The 22,693-nt window shown below is 35.3% G+C and overlaps 1 protein-coding gene and 1 pseudogene across 1 annotated transcript in view; both read right to left on the reverse strand.

Annotated features, from left to right (window-relative positions):
* The window catches only part of LOC136393991 (membrane cofactor protein-like), a 30,398-nt gene extending 17,757 nt beyond the window's left edge, over window positions 1-12,641 (reverse strand). Inside the window, exons 1-3 of the mRNA XM_066366532.1 lie at window positions 12,549-12,641; window positions 11,841-11,898; window positions 6,358-6,501 (exon numbers count right to left, since the gene is read on the reverse strand). Of these exons, the coding sequence (XP_066222629.1) occupies window positions 6,358-6,501; window positions 11,841-11,898; window positions 12,549-12,641 (295 nt within the window). The remainder of the gene's footprint in view (window positions 1-6,357; window positions 6,502-11,840; window positions 11,899-12,548) is intronic.
* Window positions 1-22,693, reverse strand: part of LOC136392019 (complement receptor type 2-like) — a 79,552-nt pseudogene that overhangs the window by 44,418 nt on the left and 12,441 nt on the right.

Raw genomic sequence — 22,693 nt, forward strand, 5'->3', positions numbered from 1 at the left:
GGTGTCACACTGAAGTCTAGTTTCATTCTTTTGCATGTGCATGTGTACCATATGTTAAGAAAACTTTTATCATTGTCAATTTTTGGTTCATTTGTCAAATATTGCTTGTATATGTTTGGGGCTTATTTCTGTGCTCTCAATTCTGTGTATTTGTTTTTCTGCCAATACCATACTGTTTTGATTATTGTAGCTTTGTAGCATAGTTTGAAATCAGGGAGGGTGATACATTCAGTTTTATTATTTTTTGTCAGTATTGCTTTGGCTATTCACGGTCTTTTGTAGTTTCACAAAATTTGATGAATTGTTATTCTAGTTCTTTGAAAAGAATTTCATTGGGATTTTGATGAGAATTGCATTACTTTAGGTATGTGGCCATTTTAACAATGCTAAATTTTCCAGTCCATGGAAAGAACATAGAGTATCTTTCCATTTCTTTGTATTTTTTTATTTCTTTCAACCATGTATTTTTCAGAATAAAAGTCCTTCACATAATTTGATAAGTTTTTTCCTAGGTATTTATCTTGTTTGTTGAAATTGTAAATATGATTATTTTATTTATTTCTCTTTCTGATATTTTGTTAATATGTAAGAATACAATGGAGTTTTGTACATTGATATTTAATCCTGCAATTTATTGTATTTGTTCATTTTTCCTAATAGTCTTTTGATGGAATCCTTAGGATTTTCTGTATATAGAATTTTTTCATATGCAAATAGTGACAACATTACTTCTTCAATCCCAATTTGGTTGCCCTTAAGTTCATTTTATTGCTTAATTTCTTTGTCTAGGACTTTCAGTACTCTGTAGAATAATAATGGTGAGAGTTTGCATTTTTTTCCTGATCTTAGAGAAAAAAACTTTCAGTTTTCACCACTGAGTATGACATTAGCTGAATGTTTGTCATATAGTGTCTTTATTATGTTGAGATACTTTGCTTCTCTACCCATTTTATTGTGTTTTAGTCATAGATAATTTATCTTGTTAAATGCCTTTTCTTCCTCTTGTAATGGTCATATTTTTTTATCTTTTATTTTTTTTATGTCACAATCATCTCCTTATTTACTTCTACCAATCTGTTTCTGTGTTGTTTTGCTACTTTTTATTCCACATATGAACAAAATCATATGGTATTTGTTTTTGTCTTTTTCACTTACTTAACTTAGCATAATACCCTCTAAGTCCATCCATGTTGTTGTAAATGGCACGATTTCTGTATTTTTTATTACAACATAGAATTCCAATTTATGTGTGTGTATGTGTGTGTGTGTGTGTGCACATTACAAATTCTTTATCCACTCATCTACTGATGGAAACCTAGTTTATTTTCATATCCTATTATAAATAATGCTGCAAGGAAAAAATATGTGCATATATCTTTCTGAATTAGCTGGATATTTACCCAGAATTGGAGTTGGTGGGTTGTATCATAGATCTACTTTTAGTTTTTAAGAAATATCTATACAGTTCTCAGTTCTCTATAGGGACTGCACCAATTGCAATGGCACCCAGTGCACAAGTGTTCCATTTTTTTCATGTTATTTTTCTTACTTTTTGAATATAGCCATCCTGACTGGTGTGATGAGATTTTGATTTGCATTTCCTAATGATTAGTGATATTGAGCCTTCTTGAAGAAATGTTTTCTCACACCTTCTGCTTATTTTCTGATAGGTTAATTTTTTCATCACTGATTTGTATGAGTTCCATATATTTTTGGTTATCAACCCCTTATCTGATATACACTTGTAAATATATTTTTTTATTTTGTAGATTGTCTTTTTATTTTGTTGATGCTTTGCTGTGGAGAGTGTCTTATTTTGATAAAGTCTCATTGCTTATTTTTGCTTTTGTTCCTCTTGCCTGAGGAGACATATCCAAAAAATCATTACTAAGAGTGATAGCAATTTACTATCTATGTTTTTTCTAGGATTTTTATGATTTCAGGCCTTACATTTAAGTCTTTAATTCATTTTGAGTTTATTATTGTATGTGGTATAAGAGAGTGGTCCAGTTTCATTTGCTCCCACGAATCTGTCCAGTTTTTCTAATATCATTGTTGAAGAGATGGTCATTTCTTTATTGTATATAGTACAGATTCATTTTTGTAGATTAGTTGACCATATGAGCAAGTATCTATTTCTCGGCTCTATTCTGTTTCATTGATCTCTGTGTCTGTTTTTGTGCCTGTACCATACTGTTTTGATGATTTTAACTTTGTAAAAAACTTTTAAATCAGAAAACATGATACTGCCAACTTCTTTTTTCTCAACATTCCTTTGTCTATTTGGGATCTTTTATGGTCTTATATCGATTTTAGGATTATGTGTTCTAGTTCTGAGAAGAAGGCCATTGATATTTTAATAAGAATTGCAATAAGTCTGTAGATTGCTTTGGTTAATATTGTTGCTTTCATGGTATTAATACTTCTCATCCATAAGCATGGTATAGCTTTTCATTTATTTGTGTTTTATTTAGTTGTTTAGTTGTTTTTCTTCAATGTCTTATAGTTTTCAAGTATATGCCTTACCTCTTTTTGATTAAATTTATTCTAGGCATTTTATTTTTCCCATGGAATTGTAAATGTGATGTTTATTATTAATTTTTGGTAGATTTTTTAGAGTTTTCTATATATAGTATCATGTCATTGCAAAATAATGATGGTTTTACTTCTTCATTCCCAATTTGGATGCATTTTATTTCTTTTTCTTGTTTGATTGCTGTAGCTAATTGTTCTGTTACTATATAAAAGTGGTGAGAGTAGCATACTTTTCTTGTTCCTAAAAGGTTTTCAACATGTTAGCTGGGAGGTTGTTATACATGACTTAATAAAGTTGAGGTAAGTTCCTTTTATAGCATTTTGTTGAATGTTTTTTATCATAAAGAGATCTTAAGTTCTGTCAAATGCTTTTTCTGCATTTGACAGAACTTGAGTTTACATCTATTGAGATAAACATATGATTTTTAGCATTAGTTTTATTGATGTGATGAATCACATTGTTTTAGGGATGTTGTAAGATTTTTGCATCCTTTATATAAATCCCACTTGATTCTGGCATATACATGGTGGGGCAAATGTAAGTTCACAGTTGTGAGTACACAAAACAAGAGTTTATTCTTGTATTATAATTTATTTATGTATTGTATTATTTTTATATGAACAACTATAAACCTATATTTGCCCCATCCTCTAATCTTTTTACTGTATGTTGAATTTGGTTTGTTGAAGTTTGTTGAGAATTTTGTATTTATTATGTTCATCAAGAATAATGGCTTCTAATTGCCTTTTTTGGTAGTGTCTTTGTCTGGTTTGGTATCAGACTAATGTTGGCTTGGCCCCATAAAGTAACTTTGGAAATATTCTTTCCTCTTCAATGTTCAGAAATAGTTTCAGAATAATAGGTACTGATTCTTTAAATATTTGGTAGAATTCGCCTATGAAGCCATCTGGTTGAGGGCTTCATTTTGTTGTTAATGTTTTTTTAATTGCTTAAATTTCATTGCTAGTAATCGGTGTGTTTATATTCTCTGTTTCTTTCTGGTTTAGTTATGAAAGCTTGTATGTTTCTAAAAGTTTATCCTTTTTTTTAGATTATCCAATTTGTTGACATATTGTTGTTCATAGTATTCTTTAATGTATATCTGTGTGATCAATTGCAATGTCTTCTCTTTTATTTCTGATTGTTTTTATTTATGTCCTCTCTGTTTTTGCATTATTATTCCTGCTAGTGGTTTGTCAATGTTATTTATCCTTTCAAAGAACCACCTTTTAGCTTCACTGATCTTTTGTATTATTTTACTATTTTCTATTTATTCCTATCTCATCTTTTACTTTTATTTTATTATTTTGTTAATTTTATTTTTAGTTTTGAGAGAGGCCAGATAGAGAGAGACAGGAACATTGAGCTCCTCTGTATCTGCGCTAACAGGGATATTGAACCAACAACTTTTTTGCTCTGGGTCAGTGCTCCAACCAACTAGCTTAATTTTTTTTTTCATTTATTGTTTCGGGGATACAGAGAGAAGAAAGAAGAGAGAGTGGAGAGAAAAGGGAAGCATTCATTTTCTGTTCAACTCAGTCATGTATTCACTGGCAGCTTCCCATGTGTGCCCTGATCAGAGATCAAACCTGTAACCTTGTTGTTTTGGGACGATGCTCTTAACCAACTGAGCTAACAGGCCAGGGCTTTATCTGATCTCAATTATTTTCTTCTTTCTATATACTTTAGGCTTTGTTTGTTCCTTTTTCTAGTTCCTTCAGATGTAAATTAATTGTTCATTTGGAATTATTCCTGCTTCTAGTTAAAGGCTTGTACAGCTATAAACTTTCCTTTTTTAATGGCTTTGCTGTCTCCCGTAAATTTTGTAAGGTTTGTTTTTATTTTCATTTTTCTCAAGGTAGATTTTGTTTTCCTCTTTGATTTGAATTTTTATGGGCTGTTAACCCAAGTTGACTATTATACTTATTTATATTTTCTGGCACTTAATGGTTGTAAAAGAGTGGTAATACTAAGGAAAAAAATAATGGACATTTGCAAACAGAAGTGTGACAAGACAGAAAGAATCTCATTCTAGTGGAAATTGAATAGAAAAGATAAGTTTGGAAGAGTGACTACAAATTAGGGAGAATTTGAACTGGAGTGTATGGGTCTCCCTGATATGGTTTGCTCAGAAAAAGTCCGTAAGGGGGTTACATCACAACTGAATTTGAAGGATAAGATTCCAATTATGGAGGAGAATGTTCTTAGACTGAGGTGCAGCAAGTTCAGAAGTCCCAAAGTGGCACAAAAGTCTTCTTTTATACCAGTCATTTGTGAAATACTGTCAGAGAATCATGCTCATTCCCTCCAGAGTACCTGTCTTGGCTTATAACATACTGATATATGGTTTGATTACTGTCTGCTGGTGCCAATAAATTTCAGCAAAGATTTATTAATTTCTTACTGTGTACTGGCACTGAGGATCTAATAGTGAGCAAAACACAGCCACTATCTATGTTCATGTGTGAATGGGGGCAAACAGACAGTGAAATAAGGATCTTAAAAGTAGGAATGGTTTATTACTATTTACCAGTGTATTCCCAGAACCGGCATCATATCTGCCACATTCAAAGCAAATATTTATTGAGTGAATTCTGCTAAGGACAGAATGCAGCCTACAAACTGTATATGTAATAAGATCTTAAAAATAACTAGGGTATATAAACACACAAAAAATATGAAAACAGTTGGAAATATTCCAAAGCATTCAATGGTTGTTTTTTTTTAAGTATATATTTTTATACATTAAGTGTGTGTGTGTACATGAATGTATGAAACAGGAATTAAATTTAGTAGGTGACCTTCAGTTTCAGTTTATGAGCTTGGATGAAAACGTCTTCATATTTTATGATTCATTTCTTAAGAATCTCATTTCTAACTAGGTTTGGCTGCCAGTATTTTTTTTTTTTGGTTGCTTCAAACCTCCCCTCAAATGGAACCCAACTTAGTGAAGAAAAGAAAAAACATTGCCCAAAAGATGTTTGATAACAGAATAGGATATTATTTATATTGAATGGGAATAGGAACATAAGTCCATAGTTTAAAAAAATAAAAAGCAACTGCTTGCAAACTAATTACCAATACGATTTGGGGACAAAAAGGAAGGTGTTATTTCATGTACAACAAACACTGGGCGTCTTTCTTAATCTCTCTAAATCCCAGGACCCAGAGCCAGCTCTCACTGAGGGCTCAGTGCACAACTTGGCGCATCTAAAACGCACAGTAAGCAGTGATCTTCCTTTTCCCACACCCCACACCCCTGGTTGGACACTTCCATAAAGCACATACATACTCAGTAATACCTGGCCCTGGATCCTCCAGCCGAACTCAGTGGGACATGAACACTCCACTCACCCAGGAAACACAGCGCAAACACTGCCCACCGGCACAGCACGGGTTCTAGCAACATCCCACACCCCAGGGCACTCCAGAGCAAGCCTTCATTTTAAGCACAAGTGAGGGCTTCCCATTCTAATTGACTCAGTCCCCAAACACCTGCAAGCTGTTCTAGGGACACAGCTTGGTCCCTGGCAAATACTGATTGCTCCCAGCGCCAGAGAGGCTCAGAGGTTCAGTGCAGATCACAAAGTAGCCCTCACCGCGGGCACTACCGGGTCTCCACGTCCGGGATCCGCCACAGCACAACCCTGAGGATCTGCGGCTGAGCCTTCCACCCCAACTCTGTATCACTAGGGTCGACCAAGCCCCGTGCCTCCCACCCCACCCACCAGGCAAAGTTCCCTCCGCCCTGGGCTCAGGGAGGCCAGCTCCCAACCCGCTCCAGTTCGTCTCCAGAGCTCACAACCTTTCCGGTCCCCTACCGGAGCCTGAGGGTAGCAGGAGCACTAGGGTCACCAAATGGATCCCAACGAAGCGCCAAGAAGAAAAGAGACTCTCGAGGTGGTAGGAAGATGCCCTGCGCGGCTTGTAAGACACCGTCATTTTTCCGGACATCAGCGGGAAACCTGAGGGACAGCGATCATTTACCTTTTCGATTGTGGCAGACACCTGACGTAACAATTCCTAGTCAAAAATGTGTCCAGTGAGGTACCACTGGTGGGCGTGGTCTGGGCCGTGTCGTAAAGGTCGGCGGGCCAATGGCGGGCGGCTTGTGGGTTCTCAGTGGCGCTGGGACGGGAGAATTAGCCCTGGAGGGAGCGGAAGAGAAATATAGGTTTTGTTGTTCCACTTACTCGTGCACCTACTACATTGATTCTTGTATGTGCCCCGACCAGGGGTCAGCCGTACCCTGCCAGGGTCCAAGAGTGTTTTAAATGTCAAATTCATGGATGTAAATAATGCCATGTTAGTGGGATGAGTAGGAATTCATAAGAGGGAGAACTTTTGTGGTGAAGCAATCTCAATTCTTAAGGTGACCAATTTTTTTACAATGAAAAGGAAGATAAAAATAAATTGAAGAAAACAATATAGTAAATAAAAGAAACATTTTATTCATTACAACAGTAATACACTAGAATATGATAAATGCATAATAAAACCATTTTATATTGTAATTATGCTTACATGCTTATTAATTTTTTAATAATAATTGTAAGAAAAAGTACTCATTTAGATACAAATATGTCACATCACATGCAATGGATCGAATCTGCATTGATTGAATATGGACATTTACAGATTAGTCTTCCAATATCAAAAAGGAGGACATGTAGGAGGACACTTTTTAAGGGAGGACAGAACTTACAAAAGAAGGACTGTCCTCCCTAAAGGAGGACGATTGGTCACCTTAATTCTGGAACATTAAGAATGAGCAAGAGTTATTTGTAGAGTTGTGAGTAAATCTGTAAGACTACTGGTAAAAGAACGAAAGTGTAACAAAGGATATTAAAGAGCACACAAAAGGAGTTGACACTTTGTTCCTTACTTAGTAAGGAATCAAATGTCAACAATTGTGAGCAAATTATTAAGAGTAGAAACACCCTCAAATTTTAGTTTTTAATAAAACTTTTTTTTTGTATATTAAAAGTTATAAAATAGATATTACTTTTAAACCACCATTTCTTCTTTGAGTTTATCCCAAAAAATCATCAGAGCTGTGAGCAAAGATTCAGGACTTTGGAAAAATATAGACTCTAAGTGTCTAGGAAGAATATTAAGGAATTATGAAATTGAATTCTATACAGCATGCAGTGTAAAAATATCAGTATGAGTAGCTATGGAATATTTGTAAGTGGACAAGGCAAATTCCAAATCAGCATGTAACTTTTGGCATTTCTTTTATAGAACAGTGTACATTGATACACATAAAAATAGATTAGTTGAAAATATACCAAAATAAATAATAGTTTAATAATATACTATTGATACAATGTTATGTATCAATTATATCTCAATAAAGCTGAAAAAACTTTCCCAACTATTTTTAGGCTTGGAAAAGAGTATGTTTTTGTTTTTATTTTCTGGTATTTTTTCCATGTGAAAAAACTTAAAAGATAGGGAGAAGATATGACTAATGTTTGGTTTTCTAGTTACAGGAACTAGATTAGTTTCATCGACTGGGACCTTACAGTCACTTTCTATTAGTGAAATTTTTACATCATTCTTAATATAATTGATTAGGCCATTCTTAATATAGTTATAATATCATTAGGCCATTCTTAATATAACTGAAGGTTTACACAGTGATTTTTCCTTTTAATTTATTTTCTTATGATTCAACTGCGGCTCCATTACAAATGTTCTGCACCTTGTTCTATACTTTTCTGGACAAGCTAATGGGAAAGGATAGAGTTTTATTGCTGTATCCCCCATGCTCAGACATTCTGAGTACACAGTAGGTGCATAATAAATATGTATTAAATACATGTCTCTCCCCATTCTACCCCAGGTTGGATTTACCTAATGCTGGGAAATGTCTAAGGTATTTTGATTATAATAATAATTAGACACTAAGGACAAAGCTGGATTTGCCTCTAAAAAAGAATGAACTACAACTGTCTGCACAGAAACCTCTCCTAAATTAGAAGAGCAAGCTGACCTCTGAAGTGGAGCTAATGTCTGTCCCTTAGCCTTGACATCACTTTAGTGGCTGGGTTCACAGGAGAGTATTGACAGTGAATGCCCTAAGGTCCTCACAGGAAAAGAACTCAAGAGTCAAGGCTTCGAGTGAGGTAAGGGAATCAGAACTAGTGGTTCTTTATCTAAAGATTTTGTCAAATTGCCACAGAGAAGATGAGAAGTAATTGGAGAATATGTATGTCTGAGGGCCAGATTTTGAACTGTGTGGTGGATATCTTTTAAGGCTTTATGAATGCCAGTAGGGTAGGTTTAGGTATGGGGGGATGTCATTAAACCAAGTGCAACTTCTCTAAAATAAAACTTAATGGTAGCTGATTCTTTGCATCTTAAATTAGTATATATATTTGCATAAAGCTTTTCAGAGGTAGAGGTAGCAGCATGAATGGACCTGTGCATGTTCTCAGAAAAGGTGAATTATGCACTAGGATTTGTGGGAACCTGAAAGAGAAGGTCTAAGCAGAGGATAGTTAAGCCACTCTTTGAAATTGGCCCTGGGAGCTATGCCTCTCCATTTGCACCTGGTAAACACCTACCACCCAGTTGACTTTCATATTTGTCTTTTACCAGCAAAAGCTATATGTACTGTGGTATGCTGTAACCAACTCAGGGATGCTGAATCCAATCAATGCATAAAGGAGAAAATTTCTCAGAAGAAACACATATTCATTTTGTTCTGTCTTGGCTTTTTATGGTTTTCACAAGAAAATGTATTACAGATGACGTTCCATAAATAGATTTGAAAGATAAAATCTTTTAATTTATTTCCCATTATAATGGTAAAGACAGAATTTCATTGAAATGTCATAGACTTAAAACTACTTACATTTGATATTTAAGTGTACTAAATGGAAGAAACCACCCCCAAAAGATATTAATCTATATCACCCCAATAAACTTAATTGAAAAAAAGAGAACAGCTTTGAACAGCAATTGGTTCAGCCCTTGATTTTCAGATGAAAAATGTAAAGTCTATAGTTAACATAATTGCAAATAAAATAAGCTAATTTGGGCAATATGGTATTTTATCATAGTTAATATTTTTATACAGTATATACAGTCATCATAGATAAGTGATGTAATAGAAAAAATTATATTTATTTCTTGCAGCTATAAAAGAACAGTCATCAGATATTTATTATTTCATTCACTGACTTAATTCTGAAAGAAAAAACACAAATTTTTCTTGTGACTGAGAATTTTAATTCCAAAGAAGGTCAATTACCAAGCATTTAATTTGTAGTTCTTTTTTAAAAATTACTTTTTTAGAACCCCCTCCCAAATAATAAAGATTTGCTAAAGTGCCAAGTAACCACAACTATTGAGAATCATTTCACACATTTGTAGCCTACTTGCCTGTATTTTTTGGTGACCTGGCTCTATGTCATTTGTTCATTTTGGGGAGGCGGAGGGGCAGATTGGACTTTGAATTTTTAAGTCTTTAAATAAACAAGTTACTCTTTTTCTGTGATATAAGTTGCAATTTCTTTTCCCCAATTTGTCAGTTGACTTTGCTTATGCTGGGGCTTTTAAAATTTTTATTTATTTTTTATCATGCATAAATTTAAACTGCAATTCATGTTGATGTTCAGCTCACTTTTTATATTTATTTAGGTAAATAGTTGCGGAATATACTCCAAAAGCAACTATTAGAGCTAGAATTACACAGAAGTTAATAGTGTGTGTATTGCATGGCATTGAGTTAGCTCTGAATCTGGCAGATGCTATGAATGTGGGATGTCTGCAATGACCAGTCCTCAGCAGCCCTGCTTAGCTCCTGTAGACTCATGCTTATGGCTTCTTTTATGGAGTCAATCCGTTTTTATTTGGTCTTTCTCTTTTCCCGCTGCCTTCTATTTTTCTTAGGATTATTATCTTTTTCAAAGAACCCTGCCTTCTTGTGATGTCCTGAAAGAAGGACAGTCTTATTTTTCTTCTTCTTCTTTTTGTCATCAGCAATGTTTCAGGGTTAATGTACTGTAGGACGCACCTGTTTGTCTTTCCAGTGCACTGGTATGTGTAAAGCTCTCCAACACTGCATTGCAAATGTATCAATTCTTCTTTCCTGTTAGTCTCTTTACTATCCAACTTTCACAGTCATACATAGTAATTGGGAAACAAATACAAATCTATTTTAAAAATGCATAAAGACCCTGATATTTTCTAAGTATCTTTAGCATGGCCCAGAATATTACACCAAATAAATTTGTGATCTGCAAAGATGTGGATCCTTTAGCTACTCCAGAGACACTTATTTAGAAAGTGTTAGCATATGTTTATAAACTACATAAATCTTAAAACTTACGGTTTATTACTTATTCTTGTGTATTCTAAATATACACAAAAGTGAGGTAGTTACTTTTTTATATTTCATTTATTTTTAAATGATTTTTAGAGGGAGAGAGGAAAAAGGAGAGAGAGACAGAAAGAGAGAGAAACATCAATTTGTTGTTCCACTTATTTATGCATTCATTGGTTGATTCTTGTATGTGACCTGACTGGAAATTGAACCCACAACCTTGCCATGTCAGAACAATGCTGTCACCAACTGAGCTACCTGGCCAGGGTGAGGTATTGACTATCATTCTAAAAATTATTTCAGTTAAATTTTAGTATGAGTTTTAGTACAAAGGGCTTAAAAAGCTTAGAAAATATTTAAAACTTATTTTTTTATATATTTCTCTGTAATAGTCTTGAGCCATCACTCCTATTACCATTGAATACTCTTTTAGTATATAAATTGCTTTTATCCTCTAGAAGTAAAAACTATATATTTTACTTGATTTTGTCTAAAGGACCTAAAAAGTAAAAGAAGGTACCATATTTCCCTATGTATAAGATACACCTTTTCTCAAAAAATTTGGGTTCTAAAACCTGCATGTGTCCTATACAGTGGTGGTAAATTTTTTTACTTGCATTTCCTGCTTTTTCATGCTTGTTTTTGCGCTCATTGTTGAAGACAGTGATTTGTCATCAGACACAGATGAGGACAAGCTAATGGATGGAAGTTTTGACAGTGATGAGGAGTTGTATGAATTTTATGATGAATAACACTTGAGTTCAATAACTTTATGTAATTTTTTTTTTCAAATTTTGGGCCCCAAAATTAAGGTGCTTCTTCTACATGGAACCATCTTATACATGGAGAAATGTAATTAATAAAGATGCATGTGTAAAGAAACCTATAAAGATTAGCACAAGTGAATTAAAACATTAACAATGGTTATTAATAGGTAGTATAATTCAATGCCACTTATTTGGGTTTTACATTGTCCTCCTGCGTTTTCCATATTCTCCTTATTAAGGCCATCCAGTGCTAAAAACATCTGAAAATAAGAGAAAAATTACAAACTTGTTAACAGAAATTCTATAAGATAACTCCTTCCCTTGAGTAATTGAGACTATTTATACATCCTAAGCACAGTCTTTCCCTGACTACATGGTGTGCGCTGTCAGCACAAGGAAAGAGGGCGATGGAGCCATAGAACCCACACTGAGGAGGGAGCTTCCTCAGCATGGGGAGAGCGTCAGCGTCTTCAAGTGCATGTGTTTGCATCTGTGTGAAGTCACTTCAAAGATTTTATTAGTCTTAAATCTTATTCTGTTGAATTCACTCCTTTTGAGGGATAGTTTTAATTCCAGGTGTTCTCTGGCTAAGGCAGGACTCTGGAATAGTAAGAATCTTTATTTAGATGGCAGCATGGTTGACAAGTAAACTACCCAGAATTTATATACTGATGATCGCAGTGCTAGCACTAAACATACAAGTTCAGAAGAAATGTGTTTTGCCTTCCTGTGTGATTGCTGTGTAGGGCACAAGACTGTAAGGCATACACTGAGAGACTGAGTAGATAAGAGATTAATGATTAAGTGACATTTCCTCATTGCTTCCTTCGTCAAATGTTCTCAGAGCTGAGCACCTAAATACAAAAAGTCTAGTTCCAGAAAACATACAGATACCCCATAACACACAAACTCTTTCTCTGAGTTTCTTTTCTGAACCGTGATGGTGGCAGGGGGAGATAAACAGGAGCTGATAGTTCGGAGGAGGGTCAGCTTCAAAGAGCATGTTGCCCTTATCACAGTGGAGATGGGAGGAGGTGTTGTACAGTGTAAGGTATCCACATGCTTCCTTGGCCAGGCTGAAGCCTCTCCTCTTTGTTAAGGCCAGGACACTGTCCTTCCACCAATGGACAGATCCCTGCTGAGTCCCATGTGTTCACCTAACACCCCAAGTAATTATTGCCACCTGATCCCTAATCATCGTTCCCTATCTTACTTACAGGACTTATCAACATCATCTGTCACATGCATCATCATAGAGAATTCTCATGTCCTTCGAAACGTTACTGTGTCTTGTAGTTTGTTACTTTTGGACACACCCTGAGCCTGGCTTTCCAGGCCATGCTTTCTACCTAGATGGAAAATGCTTTGTCACATGTGGGTCCCCCTTTAGCTAAGGTGGGTTACCACATGGTTAGCTGTAAGTGTGTAAGTGGAAGGGATTATTGGACAGAAGGCACACTCAAACCTTGTGCAAGTGGCACTGGTAATAGTTCTCACATATGGAAATAAACATGAGACAGATCAAATCTCTGCACCATGTAGGTGAAACAGATGTGCCTAATCTGGAACCTGGTAATTCTTCATGTGAGGTGTTGGCCCAGGCCTCATGGAGAAGCAGGTATATAGTTTCAGGGGGTCCTGGGCAGACTAATGTGTCCATATTTGGGGAGATTAAGAGTTTTCCTTGAATACAAGAAAGTTATGTTTTGGGTTCATTCTAATGTGACAGCTTCACCCCACCTTCTGAATAGTTTCACCTAAGGAGCCTTTACATTAGTGATCCTTAGGCTCTTACGGGTTCTGGCTTGACTCTCGCAGGGCTGGGAACTGGCCGTTACTGTTTGTCTGTTTCAAACTCATCCCAGATGATTCTACTGTGTAGCCGGGGTTGACAGCCACTCCTCTGTGGTCCTGCTTCTAAAAGGCTTTCCTACTCAGCCTGTGCTGAGGACAAATGGCATTGGTATTTTGTTTCCTGTGGCTGTCGTAGTAAACCAAAACAAACCTGTTGTCTGTCTTATGCTGTAACAAAACACCATGCGCTCAGTGGCTTATATACAACAAAAATATATTTTTTATTTGAGTTTGGAATATGAAGTTTGGAGGGATATTAACATTCACACAGTGTCTCAGAACAACATACATTTATTGATTTCATTATGGAAGTCAGGTCTGAAGTCAGTACCTGTGCTGAAATCACGGTATTGGCAGGCCACGCTCCTGCCAAAGGACCAGGGAGAATTGGTTTCCTTGCCTTTTCCAGCTTCTGGAGCTGCCTTCTTGTCTTGAGCCTCCTTCCCCAGCAGCATTTTGCTTCAGTGGTCAGTCACATGGCCTTCTGTTGTGGTCAGATCTCCCTGTGCTTCCTTGTACAAGTAGACTTGGAATCATACGTCCTGCACCATGACCTGTGGAAACTGAACCTGCATTTTAACAAGACCGCCTTGTGATTCACATACACACTAAAATTCGAGAAGCAGGTTTCCATGGAATCTCATCCAAAGTGCCTCTCATAATTGAGTCCCATGTCAAATGAAAACTGAAGAAGTATTTTCCTAGGGCCCTTTTCAGGTGGTAGTTGGTGATCCATGATCAATCATTTTCCCTGAACACCGTAAATTATTGCTCATAGAAATGTCAGTAGATGATAGAATTGAAGCCACAAGCTCTATCATAAGTCCCAGGATAGCAGACCCGTTGCTTGTTTCTGATGTTTGGTACAAGGCTTGCTATGTAACACACAAGAACTAAAATTTTTAATAGCTACGTAAATTATGTGAGGCTCCCCCGGCTAATATCAGTGTTCCTACCCCTGTGCAGGTGTTTTGGGGCTAGCAAATGAAGAGGCAGGGTGGGTAACTTTCTCAATGTGATCTACGTGTAGGGCATTTTTTCACTTTCTGTTGGTAGGTTAACGAAAGGGAAGGAAAAATAGTTGATTGAGCTCAGACCCTGTGCTTTACTTCCCCATAAGATACAATGATTAGGCTTTTTAAAATGTTACTTTTACAGGAGAAAATCAGAAAATAGTTAATACCAGATTCAAAGTGAAATTATAAAGGGCTTCTGGTAATAAAGGACAAATCTCTGAATAAAGACAATTTGAAGGACTAGGAAGGGATTGTCGAGTGCCCTAACAGTCCACAGGAGGGCAGCGGTGCTACGATTTACAAAGACTGCTCATTTCAGTGAAACCTTTCGTGGATGAGCCTGGAAATGATGAAAGCCTTGCAGCTTAGAAAAAAAAAGAGTCCATTCACTCAATTTTTCATGTTTTCTGGAACTCAGTACACTATGTTAAATTCTGTTCTTGAGCACAAATATGCTAAGTCTTAAAATATGCAAGATAGTTTATTCTGAGTTACAGTATTAGCTGTCAGGCAAGCATTACTACATGACAGAATAGCAGAGTTGCCAGCTTTCCTTAAACCGAGACTCTGCTTTAACAATGCAAACTCAAATTCCTCCTGTTCCAGGTCATGCTATACTTGTTTAATTTATAACTGGAAGTTTGTACCTTTTGACCTCCTCCATCTAATTTCTTCATCATCTTGACCCCTGGCTCTGGCAACTACAAATCTGATTTCTTTTTCTCTGGGTTTGGTATTTTTAGATTTGAACATGTGAAGGTACCAGTATTTGTCTTTTGTTTTATGACTCATTTCACTTAACACAGTGCACTCAATGTCTATCCATGTTGTTGTAAATGACAGGACATATATAAATAGCATTTTCTTTATCTACTGATATGTGAATGGACACAGGCTGTCTTGTGTCTTGGTTCTTGTAAATAATTCTGCAATAACCTGTGTTTCCCTACAAAGCAAGGTGAAGAGTTAGTTTCAGAGAGATACATGATTAAGTATAGAAATTCAATGCCAGAAGCCTGTTTGGAAAATGCACAATTAAAAAAAGCAACAACTATTGAGTCCCTGAATAAAAAAAAAAATGATTCTTTTAAAGTAATTTCAAATGTTAGTCTTACTCTTCTTCTATTCCTGCATTATATTTTTTATTTCCTCCAAACCAAGAAATAGAAGTTACTTGTAAAGTACTTGGTAAATGATTCCTCATTTTAATTCAGCTCCTGTGGAAAAGACTGGAGAGAAACATGTGCTTTACTCATAACACAATTTAAAATTTGGCTCTAAAGATGAAACTTTGACAAAGTTACCAATTTAAAAAGTATTGAAGCTCAGTAACATCTCATTTATTTCTATCATCAAGGAAATCATGTGTTTTGCTGAGGGAGCCCCTAAATAACTACAGTTTACATTGCCCTTTAATGGTAACAATAAGCATCTTTCTAAAATTTATCTTCGTAGTTCAGCACTGTCCAAGAAATATAGAGTGACATGGGTAATTTAAATATTCTAGAAGCCACGTCATAAAAGGAAAAGGAATGGGAAAATCCATTTCAATATATTTTACTTAACCCAGTATACATGATTTTACATTTTTATACCAACACTTTGAAATCTGGTATGTGTTCTACATTCCAGCACATCTTCTATTGAACTAGACACTTATGAAGTCCCCCGTAGGATTATTAACTATTAAACTAGAACAATTAACTATTAATAACCAACTGTTAAATTAGAAAATTCAGTGGTTGTCCACCTCAGTAAACTGGCTGTAACAGATTAACCCTAAAATTGGTCCAGCCACTTATTTCCAGTGTGCTTGTCACAGCCAACATTTCCGGAACTCTCACCCAGGGTCAGAGCTATGTGTTTCATTTGGATACTTGAATATATAGCTCTCTTTGTGGGGGCAGCACTGTGAACCACCACAGCCAAGGACTGTACTTGTACTAGAGCAACTGCCTGAGGACTAGAGTGGGAGTGACATCATGGGTAGGCTGTCACTGAATGCTCCAAACACTTATATTCTCCTGTGTTTCAAAGTCAATTCATTTGGTTTTCTGTAGTAGTAGAATATTTTTCTACAAATACATTTTTTACATGGAAATTCAATCTATAGGAGAGATAAATAAGAATTAATATAAATTTAAAGATATATTTATTTGATAAAACAATGATGCTATTTGAGGACAATGACAGTCTAAAACTGAATTTCTAATTACATTTATTTGATATTAACTTTACCATTTATTATTAACTGCAAGAATTTCAGAGTAGCTAGTGTTTGATTCTAACTTGTTTAAAGAACCTATAAATATCATATTTTGATGCACTAATGTTTCTGTTTTTTTTTTTCTTTTTCAGAGACAGAGAGAGAGTCACAGAGAGGGATAGACAGGGACAGACAGGAATGGAGAGATGAGAAGCATCGATCATTAGTTTTTTGTTGCACATTGCAACACCTTAGATGTTCATTGATTGCTTTCTCATATATGCCTTGATCATGGGCCTTCAGTGGACAGAGTAACCCCTTGCTCGAGCCAGCAACCTTGGGTCCAAGCTGGTGAGCTTTTGCTCAAACCAGACGAGCCGGCGCTCAAGCTGGCGACCTCGGGGTCTCGAACCTGGGTCATCCGCATCCCATTCAGATGCTTTATCCACTGTGCCACCACCTGGTCAGGTGATACACTGATGTTTTAAACAAAGAAAGTTGGGAACACAAAGCTATTTTGTTTTGCTTTCTTTAGAAGTTATTTCTTTGTGAACCTTTAGGAATTGTAAAAATATTCTGCCAAGGCCATTTGCTACTCAGATTGCTGTGTATATGTAATTTTAAAAATGTATTACAAATAGAGACATCAAATATACATATCATGTGTTCTACAATATAAGATTTCAGAATCAAATGGAGGACTTGTGGATATTTTAAAAAGATAACCAATAACATTATAAAAGTTTGAGTTCTTTATGAGTGAAGAATGTATTTTTATTACACAGCCCAAACCCAATGATTAATATAAAAGAACAATATATTATAAAGCCACAAATAGAAAAAGTCTTAAAAATATTTGTTTGATTTCAAAGGTATCTCCAAAAGGACAGGGAAAAACAAATCACTGAAAATCCAATATTTCAATCTTGATCTATGCTCTAGAATTTATTTTAAATCTGTATTACATTGTAAATTATTTCATTAAAATTTAAATGTGATGTCTACAAACCCTATTCTCCTTAGAAGTTATAAATTTGTACATTTTTTTATTCTAAACTCCCCCCTTTTCCATTTTTATAGATTAGCAAGGCAGATAAAATTAATGAGGTACCTTGGTAATTTACCCATTTCAGCAATTTTTAAGTTTAACCTGTCAGTTTTACTGTAATCCAGTAAATTAATAGAACATAAGAGGAAAGTCAAATAATGTTGCTTTTAATTCCCCAGTTTAACTTGTATAAATAACAACTCTAAATGAAAAGAAATCAAATTCGGTATTTAAATAAGACACCTACATAGCAGCATGCAGCTACTTATGTTATGCAGACAAATGCAAGCTTTGATCCTAAAAATTACAGTGAATAGAATTGTCAACGTCTCCAGAGTGAAGAATTTTAAACTTAGTCCTGAACACTAATGTGCTGCAGAAATAGGGAATAATATCTGGAGTAGGGAAGGGCCTGTAATGATCCATGATATTCTGCAGAGCTTAAATGTCAAACCCAACAGAAAATTTTTCTTACAGTCATAATAGCTAAAGCAACTATGCACAGATAGTTCTTGTTACAATGATAGTAAGAGTAGATGAAAATATTTTTTAGTAAGGAGATGAGATTCGGACAGCACACTCATGCAGGCACAGTTTTTAACAAGGCAGCATGCAATACAGAGTGCGAACAAAAGCTGCACAAAAGTATGTAAGAAAAGAGTATCAATACATTCAAGAAACATGTTTGATTTCCATTCTCTTGGTGATGTAAACCTGCAGACATTTGTAAACCCAGATAACAACTCATGCACACCAGAAACTACAAGAAAGAAGAAAAAATAATGATATGTAACTGAAAAATAATTACCAGGTTTCAAAATCTAGCAGAAGAAACTAATGTTGATTACATTTCAGTGGTCAGAAATGCTATTTTATTTAAGCACATATTCATTTATATTCCATCAGGACACTTCACAGTCTAAATGCCATTCCCTGGGATCTCTTAAAGAGCCTGCAGTAAGCCAGAGAAGAGTCCTTGCTTAAATTAGAATATTGCTCAAAACATATTTCAAATGCAAACTCATATGACTAATCACCTGGAAACAACATGTATTACTTAGAATTTGTTACCAATGGACATATAGAATATAAATGAATGCATAATCACCAATACAAGTTTGAATATTTTATAAAGGTCAGGTATTTCTAGACTATTTCACTTAATTTTAAGCTATAAAAACTATAGAAACTAAACAAATCATTAAACATGCACTTTTTCATATTAATATTTTTGTGTCATAATGATTTAAGTGTCATCCAAGTTTGAAACACTTACATACAGTAAAAACAATTACAATAATGAATCTTCCTTCTGGGGAAAAAATCCCAATTTGAATAATTGAGCACACGTGTGTCTCCAGAGAACAGATACTTCTTAATTTAGATCAGATCATCTATAAACTACAGCAAAGGAAAAGTTTATCAATCTAGTTTTGTGTGACTGCTAGTGCATCCAGCTCATTTTGATCACAGAATCCTTCTAATCTGATTCCAGGCTTAATAGCTAACGTGTGAAATTCTTAAATAGGAACCTCATTTGTCATAGTTTTGTGCTCAGTCAGCACATCAGGTTATAAAAATTAGAATTATTTTAAAAATTAGAAAAATTTATTATAAAAATTAGAATTCACTAAATTAGAGGAAATCATTTTAAGAATGTATTACCTCAGCCCTGGCTGATTGGCTCAGTGGTAGAGTAACGACCCAGCATGTGGAAGTCCTGAGTTCAAGTCTGGCCATGGCACATAGGAGAAGCACCCATCTGCTTTTCCCCCCATCCCCCTCTCCTTTCTTTTTATCTCTCTTTACCCCTCCAGCAGCCAAAGCTTCATTGGAGCAAAGTTGGCCTGGGTGCTGAAGATGGCTCCATAGCCTCTGCCTCAGGCACTAGAATGGCTCTGGTTGCAATGGAGCAATGCCCCAGATAGACAGAGCATCGCTCCCTGGTGGGCATGCCAGGTGGATCACGATCGGGTGCATGTCGGAGTCTGTCTGTCTGCCTCTTTGCTTCTCACTTCAGAAAAATACAAACAAACAAACATACAAAAGAATGCATTACCTCATATTACAGTTGGTTTAGTTCAGTATTCAGTCTACCATTATTATTTGTTAGTAATTTCATTCATACTGTTCCCCAAAAGTGAGTCTGTGGACTAAGTCAGAAATGAAGTTCTATTAATTGATTACATAGATGCATTTTGCAGTCTTCACAAACATTATGATCAATCCTTCCTCATGCATCCCCACCCCCAAAATAAGACACAGTCTTAGTTACCAAGAACCTTCTAAGAATGCAAATGAAACACCAGGGTACATGAATAAATTATGCATAGAAACTTAAACATGCATTTTTGACTATCCAGAGTGCAATAAATAACACTACAAATCTTAATTCTTAGAACTGTCAGTTGGTACTATCTCTGCTTCTAAGCTGCCATAATTTTTATTATATTAATTACTACAGGTCAAAGCATACAATCAATATTATGTTTCCTTCTGCTCCTTTACTTTTATGAAACATTATCAGCTGTGTATCATCTTAACATGACTTTGGATTTACTGGCACAATGACAGTTTTACCACAGTGTTCAGAGGGAAAACATAACAGGTCTAATGTACATTTTATAAAAAGATTAACCTTACTAAACTGGTCTAGTGTAAAGAAAAGTACTACATTCTTTTTTCATTTTTTTCATCAAAAATCCTCATATTTCATTTAACTTTTACAACTATGCTTTATTGTTTCCTTTAACATATATTGTGTGAACCTTTTGATCTTACAGTATGTCTGCCAACCAGATTGTCTTAGACAGAAACTAACCCTACTTATAGTACTATAAGGCTTGTGTTTTCAAGGTATAAAGAAAGTTTATAATTAACATACAGAAGTCAATAGCCTTTCTATATGCCAACAATGAAACAACTGAGAAGGAACTCAAAAGAACAATCCCCTTCACGATTGCAACAAAAAAAATAAAATACTTAGGAATAAACATAACAAAGAATGTAAAGGACTTATATAATGAAAACTATAAACCATTGTTAAGGGAAATCGAAAAAGATATAATGAGATGGAAGAATATACCTTGTTCTTGGCTAGGAAGAATAAATATAATCAAGATGGCTATATTACCCAAAGCAATATACAAATTTAATGCAATTCCCATCAAACTTCCAATGACGTTTTTTAAAGAAATAGAGCAAAAAATCATCAGATTTATATGGAACTATAAAAAACCCCGAATAGCCAAAGCAATCCTAAGGAAAAAGAATGAAGCTGGGGGCATTTCAATACCTGACTTCAAACTCTATTATAGGGCCACGACAATCAAAACAGCATGGTATTGGCAGACAAATAGACACTCAGACCAATGGAACAGAATAGAAAGTCCAGAAATAAAACCACATATATATAGTCAAATAATTTTTGATAAAGGGGCCAACAACACACAATGGAGAAAAGAAAGCCTCTTCAATAAATGGTGCTGGGAAAACTGGAAAGCCACATGCAAAAGAATGAAACTGGACTACAGTCTCTCCCCCTGTACAAAAATTAACTCAAAATGGATCAAAGATCTAAACATAAGACCTGAAACAATTAAGTACATAGAAGAAGACATAGGTACTCAACTCAGGGACCTGGGTTTTAAAGAGCATTTTATGAATTTGACTCCAATGGCAAGAGAAGTGAAGGCAAAAATTAATGAATGGGACTACATCAGACTAAGAAGTTTTTGCTCAGCAAGAGAAACTGATAACAAAATAAACAGAAAGCCAACTAAATGGGAAATGATTTTTTCAAACGACAGCTCAGATAAGGGCCTAATATCCAAAATATACAAAGAACTCATAAAACTCAACAACAAACAAACAAACAATCCAATAAAAAAATGGGAAGAGGATATGAATAGACACTTCTCCCAGGAAGAAATACAAATGGCCAACAGATATATGAAAAGATGCTCATCTTCTTTAGCTATTAGAGAAATGCAAATCAAAACGGCAATGAGATACCACCTCACACCTGTTCGATTAGCTGTTATTAGCAAGTCAGGTAACAGCAAATGTTGGAGAGGCTGTGGAGAAAAAGGAACCCTCATACACTGTTGGTGGGAATGTAAAGTAGTACAACCATTATGGAAGAAAGTATGGTGGTTCCTCAAAAAACTGAAAATAGAACTACCTTATGACCCAGCAATCCCTCTACTGGGTATATATCCCAAACACTCAGAAACATTGATACGTAAAGACACATGCAGCCCCATGTTTATTGCAGCATTGTTCACAGTGGCCAGGACATGGAAACAACCAAAAAGCCCATCAATAGATGACTGGATAAAGAAGATGTGGCACATATACACTATGGAATACTACTCAGCCATAAGAAATGATGACATCGGAACATTTACAGCAAAATGGTGGGATCTTGATAACATGATACGAAGCGAGATAAGTAAATCAGAAAAAAACAGGAACTGTATTATTCCATACGTAGGTGGGACATAATAGTGAAACTAAGAGACATTTATAAGAGTGTGGTGGTTACGGGGGGGGAGGGGGGAATGGGAGAGGGATAGGGGGTGGGGAGGGGCACAAAGAAAACAAGATAGAAGGTGACAGAGGACACTCTGACTTTGGGTGGTGGGTATGCAACATAATTGAACGACAAGATAACCTGGACTTGTTATCTTTGAATATATGTATCCTGATTTATTGATGTCACCCCATTAAAAAAAATAAAATTATATAAAAAAAAAAAAAAAAAGAAAGTTTATATACAAATTGCCAACACAAAATAACATGGAAAGCAAGTTAGGTTTTATGTATTTTATATATAAAGAAAGCAATGAAGAAAATTATCTCACACTAAGGAACTCTAATTTGAGGCACCTCTTAAAAATTGCATTATCTACATGTGTCTAGATCTACTA

This window comes from Saccopteryx leptura, chromosome 2 (genome assembly GCF_036850995.1).
Source record: "Saccopteryx leptura isolate mSacLep1 chromosome 2, mSacLep1_pri_phased_curated, whole genome shotgun sequence".
Taxonomy (NCBI): Eukaryota; Metazoa; Chordata; class Mammalia; order Chiroptera; family Emballonuridae; genus Saccopteryx; species Saccopteryx leptura.